This window comes from Chaetodon trifascialis, chromosome 4 (genome assembly GCF_039877785.1).
Source record: "Chaetodon trifascialis isolate fChaTrf1 chromosome 4, fChaTrf1.hap1, whole genome shotgun sequence".
Taxonomy (NCBI): domain Eukaryota; kingdom Metazoa; phylum Chordata; class Actinopteri; order Chaetodontiformes; family Chaetodontidae; genus Chaetodon; species Chaetodon trifascialis.
In genome coordinates, this window is record NC_092059.1 from 14,991,481 (window position 1) to 15,012,372 (window position 20,892).

Genomic DNA, 20,892 nt, shown 5'->3' on the forward strand with positions numbered 1-20,892 from the left:
ACTGAAGTAATTAAGGTTCATTAAAGACAGAATGTCACGTCATTTTTATGACTCATGGATTTAATTTCCTGAACGTCACACATGGAGCTTACAGGTTGAATAATACAGGTCCAAGAATCGTACCCATCCTACCCATAATCCCACCACTCTAGAAGTGGTACTGTAAGATAACTGTTAGCACCTCAAGAGTTTTAGCATCCACATGACAATGTAGCCTAATTATTTCTCTGTAATTAGAGAAATATGCAAATTACATTTACTGACACGGAAGAGATCAAGACCAAAGTGTGCTTGGAGATTAGCTAGCTTATTAACAACTGCAAATAACAGGAAATAGTAAACATTCTCTGTTGATGATGCTCATACAGTTATTGCCCCTAAACCATTATGATGCATTTACTTTTTGGTCCATTCTCTGACACAAAACTAGCAGCGCTACACAATACAGTACATGATATTTCTTAACAAAGTTAAGCACAGAAGACAAAATTTAACCAAACATTACAGAAACAATAAAACACATTTTGGCAGGCTTTGTTTTGCCTTCTAATTATACAAATTGACTTTAATTTATTATTTAGTCATCCTATGAATTGTCTGCGAATTGAATTCCAGCCCTGGTTCACATGTGACCCATGTCTAGTTAGGACTGGCTGATCCAGACGCACCACATTGAGATGATAACCAGGGCGTAGCAGGAGATGAGCAGCAGATAGATGCGGAAGAGCAGGAAGTCGAGGACGTATCCTACATGGCACCACTGGTCCTGCAGCTCGCTCTCCTTCTGCAGTGACATGAGGTGGGCACGGAGGTCGCCCAGGTATTGACAGATTTGTTGCAGTTCAGGCAGAGCAACAGTACCTGGCAGGAAAATAGTGATAGGAGGGATCACAGTCTACACCCAGTGACTGCCTGCTGCAATTATTGTGTAGCTGCCTGAACCAGCTGATGAAGCTAACATTAGCTTGCCAATATGTGATGTATTTAGAGTGAAGGGTGAAAGACATGTGATCTGGCCCTTGATTAAAACCCGTGTAATAATAATGAAAACTGGGAACATGCCATAAAAACAACATAATAATACCTCAAATTGCAAAATCAACAAAGTCAGGCTTACACTTACAAAAGATGTGCAGTTTTGTGTTACATGGCCTCCAAATCTTTTTGGAAGATATAGCTTGTCATTCTACAGTTACTTCCTGTTTACATAGTTGATTGCTTTTGAATGGATGGCACTACAGGAGTTTCTTAGCAACCAATTTATGCATTACTAAGAGTTTTAATGGTGCAACAACATTTGATAAAGCAGTGATTTGAAATCAGGTCACAATTACATCCCAACTACTTGAAAGCTGCATTTGTTTAAGATGATTATGGTGGTGAAGAATAATGAGTAAAAATGAGGAGCTAGCATCATGTTAACTTAGCTTGACTGTGATGTATTCTTATAGGCTGTAGAAATGATGTCATTACAATAGAGGTAGATGTCTTTTTTTGGATAAGTCATTATCCTTTCCTGATGTGCATAGATGCAAATTTCTTATTATTCTTGTTTTTATAGATGATCTAAAGCACTTCCTGAGTCTGTTTGATTACCTCCATTGCTGGTTGGCTGCTGGGCTGGTGTCTGGCCCATTGGTTGGATGATGCACGGCCCTGAACCGCCATTCGAGCTGTCGGGTTTATCATTCTGTGGTATAGAAGGTTGTTGGGCATCCTCCGGCCATCGGTAGCAGATGAGGTTGGCTATGTGTTTGAGGACAACCACTTTCACCCACTTTGGAACCTCTTGGTATTTCATGGAGCTGTGGTGGAGGACATTGGTAATGATGACCGTCTCCAGCAGACTGATGACCATGAGGGCCAGGCACACAGAGAAATAGATACCTAGGTTTAAGGATAGGACATGAATGAGGTCATATGCAAAATATTTTAGGTTTTAAGTTTTGCTCAGTAGCAAAAATCTGCCTTCACGGATCCCACAGAGTTCTTGGTCATTTCCGTTGACTGAGTGATTTCTTTCAAGCTTTTCAAAACTCATTGCATGTGTACTAGCTTAATTACATGATTTCTAAAATTGATGCACTGATGCAGCTAAATTAAACAGGTTTGACATTCATTACACTGTGTGTTCTAATTAATTTGTAGCTCCTACCATCATCTTGAAAAAAAACATTACACTACAATTTAAAAATGTAGTTATTGTAGTTCGTGCTCAGGTTATATCACCTCTACACGTCACTACCTCTGACCTATGATGGGCGTGCCGTTTGCTGTGCTGGGCAGCAGGTCATTCATGATGAGCAGGAAGACGGTGTAGCCCAGGATGAGGGTCATCTTGAAGGAGGCACGGTCGACGCTATGTGGCGGCAGGTAGAAGGACAGGATGTCGATGAGCATGAGGAAGGAGCTGGGGATCAGCAGGTTGACCACATAGAGGACTGGCCGCCGCTTTATGACCACCTAGTGAACAACAGTCAGTTGGAAGAGTCTCATCACTGTTACTGCATTGGCCAATGGACAACAATAGAACAATGTGAAGCTGTGGGCTGGACAGCTAAACAATGAGCTGATACTTAAAGCCGAGGGGAGCGACAGATTCAGGTATGAATTCTTTGTATGTTCATCAGTATGAATGACCCATTTCACATTATTACAGTTTTCATTTGATACATTATTATAAAAATACTGATCATAGCTGCTTCAATTAAATAATTTGACACTTTTAGAAATACATTTTTTTGCTGTCTTCATGAGGGTTAGATGAGAAGATCAATGTCATCCTCATACTTGTATGTTAAGTGTATGGACACTGCAAGCACCTGGTGAGCTTACCTGACCACAAAGATCCATTTTATCTTTGTACAGATTAAACAAATGAGATATGACATGTTGACTAGTGAGCTTTTACAGTACTATGTCCAATAGCCAAGCATTATATTTGCAGCATTTATACTTGCTGACATGAAGCAAAGTCAGTGGTTTCCTAACCCAGAAGGTGATGATGTCCCACTCGTCGATCCCAAACTGGAGGATTGAGGTCTCTCCCAGTATGTCCACCAGCTCCCATTCTCCACTGGCTTCCAGGTAACGCTTTGAGTTTTTAGACATCTCCTGAAATGTCAGGGCTGGACTGACCCTCACATCCCTTACTGTGAAAGAGAAAAACAGGAGAAGAGTTAGAGAAAACTATCCAGACAGTTCTGTAGTACAATCTAAGCTCACCTTAAATTAACGAAATGACCCACCATAGAGCTGGCTTTTGATTATAGCCAGCGACTGGATGAATTTATGATTGTTTAAAATTTACGAAGCCTTTTCTTACTGGTGTGCATGTAGGAGCCAAATGTAAATGTGCAATTCTGCACATCAAACGGGAAACTGAAGATCTCCAGGTTGCAGGCTGAGACGAGCCGCAGCATCCTGTCCCAGCGGATGTGGCCTGTGTGGTTCACGTAGACGTAAGGACACGCTTGGGAAACATCATCATCCACACTGGGAGGGTTGGAAATGGGGGAGTGAGGATGAATTAAAAGAAATAAACAGACACATAGTGTAAGAAATACATTTTCCTTCTACAATAGTGCCCATTATTCATAGTGCATAAACCATCCAGTGCTCATTGGGTTCATGTTTTACTGTTGGTAAAGTGGTGTGAAGCATGAACCAATGACAGTGACACAACAGGATGTGAATAGTTGGTAAGTGCACCCATCTATCTCTGAGAACCAACTAGTGTGTAATTAGCCATTTAGGTTGTGCATACCAGACCCTTGGGGATCCATTAAAAAGAAAAAAACATAGAGCTGGAGAACTCACAACTCATACACGATGATGTCTGGAGACCACAGCTTCTTCACAGGGAGAGAAATCCTGGTGACGCCGTCACACTCATCAGGATCCCAGACCAGGAACTCATGGTGCCAGTACTGCAGGAATAATGCACTTTTAAACTGTGAACATAGGATTGAAGTGTCTGCCTAGTTGTCATTGTATAATCTCTGTATTTGTTCCTGCTGTGATTTCAGGCACATGATGACTTTGGATCATTTTGCATTAGTGACAGTGTATTATGTCTGTTTATGGTTCTTACCAGTCGCAGCCACAAGAAAGTAGTGAGTATCTGGGTTTTCTCATTCTGAAATACAGTAAACAACAGTAAATCTGGTGTAAAGCTGACTGCTGCTACTGTTAAGTCAGCATGCCATGTTTTCTAACAATACACATGATAATCAGGAATGTGGCTGGCAGCAATGAATGTTTGCACATATACAAATTGACAGTTTAACAATAGCAAACATCTGATGATCTGACATTCCCTCCATCAGCTACTGTACAGTGGAATTTCTCTCAGAACTGGATTTAGGTGCTGTCATTATTTTTCTTAGATAGCTAGTTGACAAACTCACCACACCCAGGACAGCATACAGGGTGAAGGAGATGTTGGTGATGGTGGGGTTGCTCAGATTCACTGCTGGCCTGAAGGGTTTTAAATCAAACACAGTCTGCATGGACTCGTAGGTTGGACCGCTGTGGCCTTCTTTACAGGACAGTTTACTGTAACATAGAGACACTGAGGAGAAAAGGTTTAGAAAAACTTGACTGTTGCTTTGATTACATCTAAAGTGCACTTTGACGATCAATTTGAGAATTGTTTTTCTCTATAGAAAACTGTACCAAACCATATAAAACAAAATCATGTACCTTGCATTTAGGTTTGCTTAGACATGGTTCAAATGCAAGAAAACTATTATAAAAAATGCATTAACTGCAATTTATTGAACAAATTATTATTGCAAATTTAAATATCAGATAAAATATCAGACAATCATTAAATTATTTGGACATGGATCAGAAAATTAACTTTGAATAATCATTGTGTAATTAAATTGGAAGCCAATCAGCCAGGTACTTTGAGTAATGTTATGACAGTGACATTATACTGTATAGGTCACTATGGCATCTTTACATCGATATTTTACAGTGTGAACTGTCGCGGATAAAGGCTTTTCTCCATATATCCATTCTTATATGCAATGATAAGCGTTAATTCAAATTTGCCTGTGCAGAACAGAAAAAATGACATCAATATCATTGTACTGTAAGGATTATCAAACCTGAAGCACTCAGGAAGAACCACTACAATAATTATTGCTAAAATAATAGCAGTAACATACTTCAGTCTGGAGAATAAAATGAATACACACTACAGACAATAAAGAATTGGTTACCTTTACCTGACAATAAGAGTAAACCTGAGATGATGCTCATCCTCTGCTGATATGGACTCATGCTGGAAAGTTGCTGATGGACCAAATATTCTCCACAATCATCTAATTGTGTGTAAAGCAAAGATAGCTCCTCCTAATGCACACACACACACACACACACACACACACACACACACACACACACACACACACACACACACACACACACACACACACACACACACACAGAAAGACTTGTTTTTGACACAGCAGGACAGTGAAATGACTAACATTAATTCTCTGGTGACTTACTTGAACCTTAAGCACAACCACTACACGCCAAACCCCAACCCCAGAACATAATCTTCACCAAACCCTCGCTTTAAACAAAAACTAAAAACCGAGATAATCCATAATAGATAATTGTGGATATTTTTTCTTTAAATACAAATCTCAATTAAAATGTGCAGATGAATCAGAAACACACACAGGACAACATGGAACTTGTTGTTCCACACCTCTCATAACTTCTCACCCATTTTATTTTTCAACACCTCTGCCTATGGGAGTTACAGTCTGTTCTATTTTCCACTGCTCTGCGCTGTGCTGCCCAATCACGGGCATATTTTTGATTTTATATACCTGTGACTACATCAGCAGTCAACATACAGTATTTCAGCTGTTCAATGTTAAACTGGGCTATAGATGGCCACGCAGATCATTGCATGAGATTCAAAATTAATCACTGACAACTTTCACAAGCTTGTGACTGAAAGAATGAAACTGGGGATGCAAGCGACTGTAATGACTTTCTCCCATAGGGTGGCTGGGCTCAGCCTTAGAGAAACAGCGAAGGGCTCCGATATCTGGAGGGAGCTGACAGTAGAAAGTAATCAGTTGAGGTGGTTCATGCATCTGATAAGGATGCCACCTGGGCATCCTCCTTTGGAGGTTTTCCAGGCATTTCTAACTGATAGGAGACCCTGGGTTAGACCCGGAACATGCTGGTGAGATTATAGATATCTCATCTAGTTTGTGAATGACTCAGGGTCCCCCAAGATGCTGTTGGGGAGAGAGAAATGGCCCAGATAAGCAGTGGAAATAGATTCCACAATTTCTCAAGTCTGTCTTATTAAAGTGCCCATATGAACATTAAACAGTTATTGCTTACTGTACTCATTCCAGGTTATAGTGGCCATCAAGAGGTCCCTTCCCACACACAGAGCCACAGTGCCAGATGTTGTTGATTAATTAGCATTTGGAAGTCAAGGGGACATATGCAGGGAATGAGGACAGTGAAACACAGCGTTGCCTGAAATTTTTTGAGCCAAGAAATATTAAAATTAAAATGAACAGAAATAAAAATTATTCTTACACAGAAAAAAGCCCTGGATTAAAGTGGGGTCAATTGGGTGGATAATCCATGGTAACATTAGAAATCCTATTCTCTGCAAAGCATGACAGGGACTGTTCCTGTCGTGCTTTGCAGAGGTTTGGAACAACAGGACTTGTTGTTGCACACCTCTGGTATCCACTCATCCATTTTATTTTTCAACACCTGCACCTGTGGGAGTTATCTGTTCCACCACCAGTGCTGTGTACTGTGCTGTTGAACAATATGTTTGGTATTAACTACATGTGACACAAAAAATCTTTTACTTTGGAATAGAAACTTCAGTGACCAAGTCTATTGAATACTTGTCTCTATTATTGACTGTTGCTGCTGTTGCTCTTGCACTTTTGGCTTTAGATTTTTTTTTTTTTTTTTTTTTAAGAGCTTACTTTTTATCTGTTTTTATCACAAACAGTACTTCAAACATTTTAGTCACACACTCTCTTCTTTTACAACTATAAGTGTCACACACTGGGTATTGAACAAAACAAACCAAAAAACACGTACAGAAACAGAGCTTAGTAGAACCTTCCATTCAGAGATAGTTAATAACAAAGGATGAAAGTAAAATAAGAGGATTCAGATGTGTTCAAAAATATATATACAATAAATATAGCAGGCCTGCAAAAATAAAAGTTAGTGTCTCCTTCGGACAGCAATAGTGTAAGAGTCTCAATGCAATCTTCACAATGACACGAGAGAGAAAGTGACAGGTGTATCAGTTAAGTATTCCAGGTTTCACTGTATCAATATAGACAGCACAGGGCTCCATCGTTTATTAAAAGCGGGCTTTTGAAGCCTTGGTGAATATGTGATATCTGATACAGGGCCCAGATTTTTTTAATCCAGATGTTATAAGTGGGAGGGTCCGGTTTGAGCCATTTGATGGTTATACACTTTGAGGCTTTGGCAAACAAAATATTTAAAATATATTTCCCGGACCTTCCCTGTAGGTCAGTGGTGCCACAGTGGAATCTTGTGGTATTTCCTGTTTGAACACCTCTTTGAGTATTCTGTGTGCCACAGTTCCTCCAGCATGAACTGGAGAGCCCTGGACCCATCTTGGCTGTTATTTCTGGAGTTCTAAAGAATCAAATCCATCCATCCATCCAGCCTTTGGTGGTGGTGGTGGTGGTGGTGGGGGGGGGGGAGCTTCAGTGCATACTTCCTTCCAAGCCTCCTGTGATATTGTCTTGCTCGTCTCCGCCTCCCACTGCTGTTTTATCTGTAGGGTATCGTATGAGTTCATAGATGAAAATATAGGGTATAATTTACTAATCATCTTTTTGTGGTTATGATCATTTTATGTTATAACTAAGTGAGTGGGAAGGGGGGGTTGTCAAGCTGACACTAGTTGTTGTATATTGTGTGGAGCTTCCTGGTACCAGTTCTGTTACAAAGTACCTACATGTAAATGGGGACTTACTAGAGTTTTTTTTCATTCATCACGTAGTCAGAAAGGTCTTTGCTTAAGACTGAAAGTGTGCGTGTGACATAGCAGGACTGTAAATATTGGCTAAAGAATAGTTTATTTCTCTAAGTTTATTTAAGTCTGCCCTAAAACAACAGTGTCCTCATCTGCATTCAAATTGATTTTGCTTGCCGTAATGATTCCTTCTGTTCATACTGGCCTGTAAAAGATCACTTCCTTATGTGCTTCCAGTGTAAGCGATGGATGGCAAAATCCACAGTCCTCATTTCTTGCAATAACTTTTTTTTTTTTTATCACCAAAGCCCCTCTAATCCAAAAAGACTAAACAGCACAAGATGCAGCTCTAGATTGAACTGGACTGGATTGGGTGGAAGGCATTTGTGACGCAGCTTTCTATGATTGTGTGGATTAACTCCTCTGTCGAGATAAACATAATCTACAAGCCGAACTGCAGATAGTCAAGGACTACAAACTATACAAACTACAAAAATACAGAACTTGAAAATACACCGTCAGTGAAGCAGCATTTCAGACAGAAGAGAAAAACATATTTGGCATAGTGAGAAACAGACAGGTCGAATGTACAAATCAGTTTTTGAATTGAACGATTTTCTAATTTAAACATCATCAGTCATTTTACATCAAATGTCACTTAACAGAGGACATTGGTGTTCGAGACAAAAGTATAGACTGAGGGTAGGAGGCGCTCGTTAATCTAGAATCATGTCCATTAGTGTCTTCAGTTAGATGGTAATGCTCTAAAGCATAACTATAAATATATATTATATATCATATTGCTAAAGTTCAATCAACCTTTGACCTTTATTCTATGCTTAGTAATAACTGACAGCAAAAATGATAAAGCATGTTAACAAATGACATTTCACCAAAACATAAAAAGCAAACAAACAAACTCAAAAACAAAATCAGTATGTGTTGTATGAGTTCAACCACATAAAGATGATGGTGATGAAGCTGACTGATAGGAAGAGGATGTAGAAGCCGAACAGCAGGCGGTCTATGATGAACCCCACCTGGATCCACTCCTCTGAGCTCTGGCTTCCGCCCAGCTGCTGCTCCATCTGAAGCTGGATGGCCTGGAGGTCCCTCCCCAGGCTCCTCAGCTCCTGCACGGCCCTGGCATCATCCAGTGGTCCCTTCTGTTCTGGACCATCGCTGTCCTCTGCCACCAGAGAGGAGGCTTTCATTTCTGTTGCAGAGGAGATGAAGGAGGAAGTAATGGTAGCCATGGCTGTGTCTGTGGACTTGTGCAAAGATCTTTCTGCAGCTCAATGAGTGCATGAATAGTTTTGCCTGTGTTGAACTCCATCCCAGGTCAGACATCCTACCTTGTGCAGCTGGATTTTGGTTGACTGTGTCCTCTCGATCTCTGGGCCTCGGTGGCAGACATACCAGGCAGCCCAGGATGTGAAGAACAAACACTCGGACCCAGCTAGGGACTGGAGAGTAGTGAGTGGAGCCACACAGCAGGTTGGTGATGAGGATAGTCTCCAGTAGACTGGCCATCATCATAACCAGGCACAGAGACAGGAACACATCTGAGACAACAATGGGAATAAATCCTCTTACACAGCTGCTTCACAAATAATTACAAGTTAGATGAAGGCAGAAAAAAAAGCAAGAATTTAAGGTTTAAACCTGTGTTAAGATGTTTTTTAGCCAAAAGGCAGCTGTGACAAAACATTAGCATTCATTTACAGTTGGGTTTATATCCTTGTGATGAGTATAAGCACAATATAACATGCCTGTTTTTAGCTCTGGTTTAATCTCCACTAACTCCTCTGTTAAATATTTGGCTTTTTAGCTGCAAACTGCAGTGGCACTGGTTACCGACAGATTTCTAAACTCCCAAATGTTCATTTGTGTTCATGATACATTTGAAATGTTGCACTTTCACATCCCCTGGCAAGGCCTCTGTTTCAGCTGGATTGATGCTCATATTAAGTTAAAAACTCAGATATACAAAGAGGAAATAGTCCAGAAAGCACTAACGTAGTTTAAACTAAATCAATTTGAAATGGATTGATGGTATTTATACTGATGCTACAGGTGGGCCAGCAGCAGTAACATAACAGCATTGGGTGCAAGAGTGGCTACTAGTGGAAGTTATTATTGACTGACTCATGAGAGGTATGCTGGCTCCTGTGACAGGCAGCAGGTCATCCATGCTGAGCAGGAACATTGTGTAGCCCAGGATGAGGGTCATCTTGAACAAGGACCGGTTGGTGCTCTTGGGAGGCAGCAGGAAGCTGAAGAGGTCCACACTGATGAGGAAGCAGCTGGGGATCAGCAGGTTCACCACATACACGGTGGCCCGGCGCCTCACTGAGACCTGCAGCAGTGTTGACAGATACGGAGCAGCTCTTTTCTCAGGTGAATCAATTTTTAGATGAAAAACTAACATTTGGAGTCTTTAATGCCTACAGTTTAATAGGACTCTTGACAGTTGAAAATATTTGCTTACAGAGAAGCGAATCTCTTGGTAAATTTCTCCATCTCCAGCTGGTAGTTCGGTTGTCATTGCAGTGAGTCCAACTAATTCCCATTCCCCCATAGTTTTCATTTCTCTTTTTGAGTATTTAAATATCTCCTCCGCAGATAATGTCTGGTCAATCTGCAAAGCAGTCACTGAAACGAAAATACAACATAATCAAAGCTTTTGTTAGATTTATAGATCAATCTATAATTACATTACAACAACAACAACAACAACAAACACATCAGTTTGTATATCTTAAGTACTGTTTAAGTTCCATTAACAAGAAAAAATAAGATTTGAAACAGTTTGACTTACTACGGTGTAAGTAGGCATTAAAGCTTAAAGTGCACGTCTGGGTGTCAAATGGAAACGTGTAGATGTTGAGCCTGCAGGAGCTGACCACTCTGACAGGCTGTTTGTCAAGCACAAAGCCATCAGAGTAGAGATAACTGTACGGGACAAATGGAGCTGTGTTCTTGTCCATACTGCAGGATGACAAAAGACATAAAACCCGCTAGATATGGTTGGTAATATTCTTTCTGTGTAAGCACATGAATGGCTATATTTCTAAAATATCAACATTTATAAGATTTAAGTCAGTCCACAGCTGAGGCTGCACTGCTTGACAGACAAGACACTCACAATTCATTGATGACCACATCTGGTACCCAGAGCAGTTTTCTTGGAATTGTAATCTGTGAGGATCCGCACTGTTCTGGGTCCCACTTGACAAACTCTGTTCTCCATTTCTACAACACGCATCAGACAGACATAACACAGACACTATGAGCCTGACTATAAAACTAGAGTTTTCAGGTGATGTCTGGTGGACACAGTAGCTCTCTAGTTCAAGCAGTCACAGGTGTGATGGTCACACTTTGAAATGTCAGATGATCCCATTTAAACAGAACGGAACAACAGTGAGACAGTCTTTATTCTCTTTGACTGGAGCTTTTTATTATGTGAGTAGTTTTTTTTTTTGGTAGATTGCATAATGTAGTATCTCGTATTCTGTTGCTGGTGTACAGTAGGATCAACCCAAAAGCTTACACTGCACCAAATTCTTGAGAGATGATCCATTTTATTTTTGCTAGTAAATGGTGAAGCTGATTGTAAAGGAGGTACTTACTAAAGATTGCCAGATAAATGTTGTCAGGACTTGGGCCTTTTCATCCTGAAAAAGAACCAACATATGAATGTATGCATTCCTGGTTTAATGACATTTAATTTTATGGAAAGCTGTTACCATATATATACCATTACCATATATAAACTAAAAAAACAGAAATGTTCCTATTGGCTGACATAACTGCAGTAAAGTCGTTTGCAGAAAGTTCACTTGGAAAATACTATGACCCAGTTATTAATGTTTTATCAGTTAACATGTAGCCTGATGTGCAGTCACTTACCACACCCAAAATGCCAAACAAGATGAACTCAATGCTGACATTGGTGGGGGTTGACATGTTCATGACAGGTCGAATGGAGCTCAGATTGAAGACTGGTCTGAGAGCCTCCAGCAAGGAAGGGGGGTCAGGTCTGGAGCAGTTCAACATGATGGAACTGCACGGAGCTGCAGAGGAAAGAAGAAATGTGCCATTGTGACCGTTAAAGTAGACCTTAAATTGCCTGCAGTGGAAAATAAAGGTGTTTCCCAACTGTGTGAATTTCAAATCCCAAGGACTGTATAATAACTTAAGTAACATACACAAACATAACCAACTGGCTTTCCTCATGCTTCTAACTTCACAGCAGTATGAAGTGTAGTTTATTTCCCCAGACAACATCAGAAAGACTGCAGGCTGGAGAGCATGCACACAGTGACACAGTGACACAGTTTTAACAGGAATTAACATCTGTGAGGCTGTGACCTCTTGTCAACATACAGGATGGTATGCTGATAAGACCTATTTTTTCTCGATGGCTTACTTAATGGCAAACTGTGTTCTCTGTTTCCTAAACCATTATAATACCTCAATACATTGAAAAGCTTTTGACTTCCTTTATATGTTTGGGTCCTGGGCATGCTGGCAGACAACAACTGAATAACTGCCTTAAAAAATGTGTCATAGGAGCTGTACTTACCATACATGAGCACAGAGATGAAGATGAATAGAACCTTAGAAGACTTGACTTTCAGCGGGCAGCACTAAAAACCAGTGGTGGAAGAAGTGTTCAGATCCTTTACTTCAGTTAAAGTACTAATACCACACTGTAAAAACACCCCTATGCAAGTACAGCACTTGAGTAAATGCACTCACTTACATTAGACCAGTGTTAAAAACATTAACTCTAGGTCATTGGGTTATTAGTTTGAGTGGAGAGCTGCTGGTTAGGCCTGTCCTGTTAAGTCCTGACACATTTTAGCTGGTAAATACAGACATGATGCAGCTTAGGACCAACATCTAGAGGTGAGTTCAAGTAAAAGCCCCAACACCAGGAAACCATTCTATGTTATCTGGATAGAAAAGGATTATTTGTCATTTAAGACCCAAACGGGCAAGTGTGTGTTGATATCCGACATTAATGGGATTATGTAAAGCGATTTTGGTTGGTGCGGATTTGCAGATTTTTCTTGTACAATGTACTGCAAACGTACACACAGTGATCTCTTTGTTCCTTTACTAAAACCAAACAGCTCAATGTGATGCAACAGCAGAAAGAGATGTTATATATATAATTAATTTTTCCCTACTGCATACATCCTTACAGTGGCCCTGAGGCTCAAAACACAACGACATTTCACAAAATCCTATGATATACACTATATTGCCAGCAGTGTGGAGACGTATCTTGTGCTTGGTTCTGTTTAAGCGACATCGTGATGCAACAGCATTCAATGATATTTTAGACAACTTTATTTTAGACCAGCTTTGTGGTGCAGAACTCTGACCTCAACCTCACCCCGAACCTTTAGGATGAATTCAAAGGCTGACAGTGAGCCAGCCCTCATCGTCCGGCATCAGTGCCTGACCCCGCGAGTCTCCGCAACATTCTTATGACTGATATCCACATGTAGTCTACCCTTTTTAGTGCACCGAATGATTTTGATCTTTCTTAAATTCTTCTTTATCATCTCAATATCTTATAGTATTTGTTATGCACTTATTGCAGGAATCTTTTGTTAAGAGCTTTGCTAAAATTCTGATCAGATGACAGCTGCTATTTATCCTACATGAATTATTTCATTGTTATATTTTGGTCTTGGGGAGCCATTGCTAGCAAATGACTACATTTTCTACCTATGTTGGCTGCTGATTGTGGATGCTGAGCTTCAAGTCTGGCATTAAAATGAATAAACGAATAGAAAGACCTTTGGAACATGATTTTTATGTTTGAAATGAATGTCAATCGAAAACCGAATGAAATTTTTTCAAGTAATTTTATTTTGTTTACAATCGTTTCCTCAATTTTGAAATAGCACAGTATAACACAGAAGGCTTAAAACTACATCTAGCTAATGTAGTAGAGCTAATTTAATGTCCAACAGCGAAAATATGACCATTTATTATTACTAACAATGATACATTTACTTTAGAGTATGTATAAAGGTCTTGGCTCCAAAACAAGTCATCTAAATACATAGCAATATTATCAGATATTGATCAAAATGTAACAAACATTTGAGTCTGTAGTTACATAAATGGAGCCTCTTTAGAGAGATTATACTTGTCTACTGAATGTATGAGTTCGCCCAGATTATCATGATGGTAATGAAGCTGACTGATATGAAGAAGATGTAGAGGATGAACAGCAGGCGGTCTATGATGAAACCCACCTGGATCCACTCCTCCGTGCTCTTGCTTGAACCCAGCTGCTGCTCCACTTGCAGGCGGATGGCCTGGAGGTGCGTGCCCAGGCTCCTCAGCTCCCGAAGGGCCTTGCCCTCTGCTGCTGTGCCCATCTCCACTGGAGGCTCCTCATCAGCTTTTGGCTTTGCCACTGCAAAACTGGGTTTCATGTCTGCTTTTGAAGCAACCATGAGAAACAATCGTGTTTATTCAGCTGATCTACTCAGTATAGATTCCGTCAGTCATTTTCTGTAATCTTACATTTCAAAATTTAAGACCACATATACCTGAAGTTTCTTGAGCCTTCATGGGCAAGCAAAGAAGACATCCCAGAATTTGCAGAACTAACACTCGGATCCAGCGAGGGATGGGAGCGAAGTTAGCAGAGCCGCTCAGCAGATTGGTGATGAGGATAGTCTCCAGAAGACTGGCCACCATCAGAGCCAGGCACAGAGAGAAGAACACATCTGGCAGAGAGAGGGGGGAGAGTGAGAGAAGTGAGGCTGTCAATAGACGTTTGCAGATTCTAGGCAGTTTTGATACTTATTTGTACTACCTGCCCCTATCAACTTAATTCTTTCAGTCATTGATTTGTGTATAAGAGAGAAGATACATCATCATTACATTGTTTTTACACAGTCTACATGCCGCACAGAGCAGCACTGGAATGAGTCAAAAGATGCGTGATGCTTCTTACTAACAGCTAGACCATCCTCAGAATAATAACAAAAACATTAAAAGCACTATGCAGATGTAACAGGTTTCAGTAAACACTGAGAATGTGTGCTGAGACTGAAAAACACTGACTTATGAGAGGTATAGAGTTTCCAGTGATGGGGAGCAGGTCATTCATGATGAGCAGGAACACCGTGTAGCCCAGGATGAGGGTCATCTTGAAGGACGATCGGTCCACAGTCTGGGGAGGCAGCAGAAAGCTAAAGAGGTCCACTGTGATGAGGAAGCAGCTGGGGATCAGCAGGTTCACCACATACATAGTGGCCCGGCGCCTCACCCTGATCTGCACAGGGAAAACACAGCGAAAACAAACACTTTGTCAGGCACCTTTCTGTGCATATTTGACACTTACATTAGTTTAATTTAATACATTATTTTTTACAATGTTAAATGATTCAACACCACATGAAATTAATGATCAGCATGCATTATTTTTTATACTCCTTTAGTATATATATATATATATATACACACACACACACACACACACACACACACACACACATATATATATAGTTGATTTTTCTATTTTCTCTTTTGCATTTTTAAATTTTTTATTCCCTTCCTGCTAATACTGCTCACTGTCTGTGACACCTATTCATTTAGTCCAATTTACAGACATTGCAATCAACCTACATGAAATGCGAGCTCATCAATATATTGACCATCATTATTTCCGTAGGTGAATTTGTGGGTGGCGATATCCAGCAGCTCCCACTCCCCCATGGTGGTCATCACCTCCTTTGAGTACTTTGTGATGTTTTCTGCAGATTTCCCCAGGTAAATCTTGATGTCCATTGCTGGGGAGAGAAGAATGGAGACATATTAAAATCAAGGCCAGTAAAAGCACATATCCACATTACAGAGCTATGGGGATTCATAGTTTCATGAAATTCATATAGATTTTTAATTCATGTTTACTGTCTGTCACTAGCTCCTCACTGTGAACTAATACATTCAAACAGTTCATTTTCCTTTGGTAAGTGGCCAAGATATAAACACAGAAATGCACTCTAGGTGTCTCAGAATAGAATCTGATACCAGTGCAATTTGCATTATTGCTTACATAAGGGACAAGGATTACTTACTGCCTCTTTACATTTACATTTCCTACGCTTTTGTCCATACAAAAATCTTGAGAGTAAGGAATGAGAAATTAGGTGAAGTGCCTTACCAAAGTGGATGTAAGAGTTGAAAGTCAAAGTGCAGTTCTGTATGTCGAAGGGGAAGGTGTAGATATTGAGATTACAGGAGCTGACAACTCTGACCGGCTGAGCATCGTGCACCATCCCATTGTTTAACACATACACATATGGGACAGGGGGCGCCGTGTTTTCATCCATACTGCAAGACAGGACATAGGCAGAGTTATGGGTGAAATATCTGCAAAATGTTTAATTTATCCATTTCAGGACTCTTTCTGAACTGCAGCATGAAAGCAGAAGAAACATAGTTCTGGCTCCATATTTTTTCAAGTTTCTTCACTTTTTCCTGAGAGATGGACTAATATGTTGTTGGTTAGTTCCTTTCACATGTTCATTTACAGTATATCTCCTGTGTATAAATGGTCAGGTATGATGGAACTTACAATTCACTGATTACAATATCTGGCACCCAGAATTTATTTCTGGGAAGAGAAAGCTTGTCGGTTCCACACTGGATTGGGTCCCATCTGATAAACTCGTTCTCCCACCACTGAAACAACAAAGCCGGTGTCAGTTCACAGATCAGATATGCCATAACAATGAGACTATGGGTGATTGCAGTACTTACATAATCTAGCCACAGGTAAGTGAGCAAGAGTTGAGCCTTTTCATCCTGGAAGACACGAAAAGCTTCTTGAAGGCACAAAAATGACAACAGTGTTATTTAAAGTGTATTTTGATTACAACACGAATCCTCAAGGGGGTCTCAGTGGAGCACAGCAAGATAAGGAAGTGGTTCAATTCAGGTCACATTTGGTTGAAAACAGCACGATTGAAGGTGTTGCAACAATATCAAATAAAAGATACTAAATAATATATATTCTAAAGCTCATGCTGGTATACAGTAACTTACGTTAAATGTTAGGGATTTGCTCAGTGTACTGTACATCTTAAGAGTTTCATTCTAACAGAAGTGCCACATATGCTAAATAATCGATCCTGTTATACACACTCCGTGCACTCTATAATGCTACTTATACTTATCTACTGAGGGCTGAACATACCACTCCAAGTATCCCATACAAGGTGAAGAAGGTTCTGACGTTGGTGCTGGTTGTCATGTTCATGACGGGTCGTATGGCGCTCAGATTAAAGATGGGAGTCAGAGCCTTCAGCAGGGCGGGCTGGTTCGGCTCAGAGCACTTCACCTCAATGGTGCCGGACACAGCTGCTGAGAGGATCCAAAGATTTAAAGTCCAGTCGTGTATTTGGCTTAAATTACATTATATATAGTAAATGCAGTATATGTTGTTCTACACCTTTTCACTTTGTTACCGATGCTGCCTTGTTGGTTATTATGTTTTTTGATGTAAGAGCTCATGCCTGATACTCAGTACCGTGTTCACCAAAAATCTTACCTGGTATAAGAATAAGAAAAATGACCAGACTGCGCCCGACTGATGGAGGGAGACACTAGAATAAAACAACAATCACAACAATATAAGCAACTAAAACATTTAAACCATTTAGGTTGTTGGATTCACTATTTAAGGAAAAGATTCAAATAATAAATAATAATCAAGTGATTCTCTATTTGACCTTTGAAATAACACTTAATAAATATATATAATGATACAGAAGATCCTCCAGGAGAAGATACCTTACCTTAAGGGTAGTATTCTTGGAAGTCATGATGTCAAGAGGTAAATCTTTATCTTTCCTCAGTTGTCTGATGGAAACAGTTCCTCCAGTGTCACATATCTGCAGAGCATACAGAATAATCGTCAGACTGCTTTATGGGACATTTGCTTTTAGTTGTCAGTTGCATGAATAGACAAGACTTCTAAATAGACTGCTGAGCTAATCCATTCATAACCGATCCCACACAGCAAAGGTATACCCACCACCTACCTGGCAGTCTAACTCTTGTAAGACTAAATTCAGCTTTAGTGGCCGAGATATACATAGTGCCACTGTAAACCAAGCGTGCTGTGGATCAACCCCTGCCAAATGATGTGGGAAATGTAAAACTCTGCAAGGCAGCTACTTTCCCTGCAAGTGGTTTCATACAAAACAAAGATAAACTGCAGTTCATGTGTTGTACCATGGTGTGTGACTCGCAGACGGCCAAGACTGACCACAGCAGGACCAGTGTCACACCTGCTGGTTGTATGCAAATAAAGAGTGGACGGCCAGTGAGAGACAGGTGTCCTCTGGTGTCACAGCGGGCCTGTCCATCAAAGTTGAACAGGTTGTATAACTTTTCTCTAATATACAAAGCTTTAATCCCCAAACTTCCTGCAAACCAACTTTTCTTTATGTTATATGTTATGTTATGTTATGTTATGTTATGTTATGTTATGTTATGTTATACTACTGTTCAACAAGAAATGCAGTACTTCACTTTCTGTGAGTCACACTCTTTACCACCTAATATTATTAAGAATTCCACCGTTTACAGACCCTTATACATGCTTTAAGTGTCAAAATTCATTGACAGGCCTTTGTTCCCTCACTTAATTCCATATTTACACATAAGATAATAAAAGAATATGACCAATTTAGTAAAAAACAAAACAAAACACACATTACAAATCACACACATTTACTTTATTGCTTACATAAGCTTTATTTAGCTGTTGCTTCTGTTTGTTTGATGCATTCGAGCAGACAAATAAATATATTAAAGGAAACTGATTGCCAATAACAATACATAAGGAAGCTTATAATGCACCTGATAACAATAGAGATATGACAGAGGATGTAATGCAACAGAGTGACAGGGGAAAGAGTCTAATACAATTGATGTTTTGTTCATAAGAGCTTCAGCATAAAACATCATTAAAACGCTAAGCCTGTTTCAAATGTATTACATTTTTAATTAACATAAGGCTGACTTAAAAGCAGCACAGGTTCAGCTCCTTGTACAGATGCCGTAACGGCAGGCCTCACAATGACCAGGCTCATGGGGACTTTTGACATCCAGGTTTACAAAAGGTCTGTTCCCTCTGCCCAGGTCTTCATGGTAGCATTTAATTCTTATCTTGTCCACCAGATTCTCCAGGAGGATGTCGATGTTCTCAGAGGAGATGCTGGGCTCCTCCATTGGAGCTGATGTGCAGTTCTTGCAGTTCTGACGGAAGCGCCTGACCTTGATCAGGCCCTTCCCATACACCAGGCGCATATGGAAGACCACCATCACCCGGTTGGACGGCCAGGATCTTCCACACATGGTGCATTTAAACCTTGAAAATGACAGAGGATCCAAGTTAAGAGAAGTCTGAGGTGGCCCTTCAATAAAAAGACAACCAACCAAACTTACACAGTGAACTCAAATTTAAGCTACAGTCAAACCTCTGGGAAGTTGCTCTGTCAGAAGAGATTAAATATATCCATCCATCCATTTTCTATCCCTTTCGGGGTCGCGGGGGCTGTCAACGGGCGAGAGGCGGGGTACCGGTCGCCAGCCGATCGCAGGGCACATACACACAACCATTCACACTCACACCTAGGGGCAATTTAGAGTCACCAGTCAATCTAATGAGCATGTTTTTGGTCTGTGGGAGGAAGCCGGAGTACCCAGAGAGAACCCACACATGCACGGGAAGAACATGCAAGCTTCACACAGAAAGGCCCGACCCGGGAATCGAACCTGCGGCCTTCTTGCTGTGAGGCACGCGCACTACCTGCTGCGCCACCATGCAGCCCAGATTAAATATATAACAAGGTTTTTTAAACCCTGCACAGTGACATCTGGTGGTTTGCAGAACTCATAGCAGCCCTTCAAGACAGGCTGAAGAACAACACCCCCCTGATCTGAATTGTTTTAGACTTATATGTGTCCAATGAAAGTGCGATATTATTAAATCTAATATTTTTTGTACAGAAGTGCTGCATTAAATGCAGATGTTATTGTTCAGTACTGTATATTACAGTGAATTAATGAGTAAAAGCATTGTCCATAAAGCATAGATATAAAATATTGTTGTTGACATGGACCTTATGGGTACCGTTTGTGTCCACTGTGAGCTCCTGCATATTACCTTCATGGTTTCATTTATGTAACATGTCCTATGTGTACAAACAAGCTTTGGAGCTTTTGTAACATCCGCCCAGCTCTCCTGTTTACAAAATGAAACCACAATTCCTTCACTGTCATTCAAGTACTGCCAGTCTAAAACCTATGGTCTAAAATCAACCATATTTTGTCACACTGGACATGGCATTATCTTACACTCATTCCCCTTCAACCTGACTCTTATCCAAACTACAAAACAAATCCTTCCCCTGAAATTTAATGGTTTACCACCACAGTGTGACTCTGTGAGCTGATTTTTGTCCACACAATTTATATAATCCAAGTACATGCAAATAAACCTGGAGGAACATCCGCCATATTATAATTTATATGAACCTGCACACACCAACTACAGTAATTAACAGCAATCCATCATGCTGACCTTGCACTGGTGTTCCTGATGTACTGCTTCCAGCCCTGGTTTGGGGAATTAGGCACAAGTTTGTCATCAAACTCCAGACTCCAAAAGTCTTCAGGTGGAAGATTATTTGCTTTAATGTTGAAGATCCTTGTCCACTCCTGTGCCATCCTGTCAGATCAGAGGAGCTGGTGGCTGAAGAGGAGACAAAACTCTGACAGCTGATCTGTACAGTACACAGACAGCTTGT

The 20,892-nt window shown here is 40.4% G+C and overlaps 3 protein-coding genes across 3 annotated transcripts; all 3 read right to left on the minus strand.

The window, feature by feature from the left end:
* Positions 1 to 643: 643 nt before the first annotated feature.
* Positions 644 to 12,091, minus strand: LOC139330089 (5-hydroxytryptamine receptor 3A). Its single transcript, XM_070960820.1, has 14 exons — positions 11,945 to 12,091; positions 11,178 to 11,284; positions 10,936 to 11,020; positions 10,178 to 10,388; positions 9,385 to 9,594; positions 8,987 to 9,245; positions 4,410 to 4,557; positions 4,094 to 4,138; positions 3,820 to 3,929; positions 3,326 to 3,495; positions 2,992 to 3,152; positions 2,253 to 2,463; positions 1,597 to 1,887; positions 644 to 861 (listed from the first exon to the last, which is right to left on the minus strand). The coding sequence occupies exons 1-14, from the start codon at positions 12,089 to 12,091 to the stop codon at positions 644 to 646; spliced, it is 2,373 nt and encodes a 790-aa protein (XP_070816921.1).
* A 2,117-nt stretch (positions 12,092 to 14,208) lies between these two features.
* LOC139330090 (5-hydroxytryptamine receptor 3C-like) lies at positions 14,209 to 17,898 on the minus strand. Its single transcript, XM_070960821.1, has 10 exons — positions 17,872 to 17,898; positions 17,625 to 17,679; positions 17,271 to 17,434; positions 16,835 to 16,879; positions 16,650 to 16,756; positions 16,236 to 16,405; positions 15,698 to 15,861; positions 15,134 to 15,344; positions 14,614 to 14,793; positions 14,209 to 14,501 (listed from the first exon to the last, which is right to left on the minus strand). Exons 1-10 carry the CDS (start codon positions 17,896 to 17,898, stop codon positions 14,209 to 14,211), a joined length of 1,416 nt encoding a protein of 471 aa, XP_070816922.1.
* Positions 17,899 to 18,821: 923 nt separating this feature from the next.
* LOC139330456 (receptor-transporting protein 3) lies at positions 18,822 to 20,891 on the minus strand. The gene is made up of 3 exons (XM_070961375.1): positions 20,667 to 20,891; positions 18,941 to 19,451; positions 18,822 to 18,899 (listed from the first exon to the last, which is right to left on the minus strand). Exons 1-2 carry the CDS (start codon positions 20,810 to 20,812, stop codon positions 19,121 to 19,123), a joined length of 477 nt encoding a protein of 158 aa, XP_070817476.1. The 5' UTR covers positions 20,813 to 20,891; the 3' UTR covers positions 18,822 to 18,899; positions 18,941 to 19,120.
* Between the last annotated feature and the right edge of the window lies 1 nt (position 20,892).

Bases quoted from the DNA above. Each gene is read 5' to 3' on its own strand.
- LOC139330089 (XM_070960820.1), bottom strand. From the start codon at position 12,091: ATGTTGAACTGCTCCAGACCTGACCCCCCTTCCTTGCTGGAGGCTCTC. The intron at 10,389-10,935 runs GTCAGCTCCTGC...ACACTGCTGCAG, and splicing joins ACAAACAGCCTGTCAGAGTG to GTCTCAGTGAGGCGCCGGGC. The intron at 9,595-10,177 runs GTCAGTCAATAA...TTGTTGTCTCAG, and splicing joins AGCCAGCATACCTCTCATGA to ATGTGTTCCTGTCTCTGTGC.
- LOC139330090 (XM_070960821.1), bottom strand. From the start codon at position 17,898: ATGACTTCCAAGAATACTACCCTTAAG. The intron at 17,680-17,871 runs GTAAGGTATCTT...GTTTTATTCTAG, and splicing joins CCAAGAATACTACCCTTAAG to TGTCTCCCTCCATCAGTCGG. The intron at 14,794-15,133 runs GTCAGTGTTTTT...TCTCTCTGCCAG, and splicing joins AAACTCTATACCTCTCATAA to ATGTGTTCTTCTCTCTGTGC.
- LOC139330456 (XM_070961375.1), bottom strand. From the start codon at position 20,812: ATGGCACAGGAGTGGACAAGGATCTTCAACATTAAAGCAAATAATCTT. The intron at 19,452-20,666 runs GTCAGCATGATG...GTCATTTTCAAG, and splicing joins ATCAGGAACACCAGTGCAAG to GTTTAAATGCACCATGTGTG.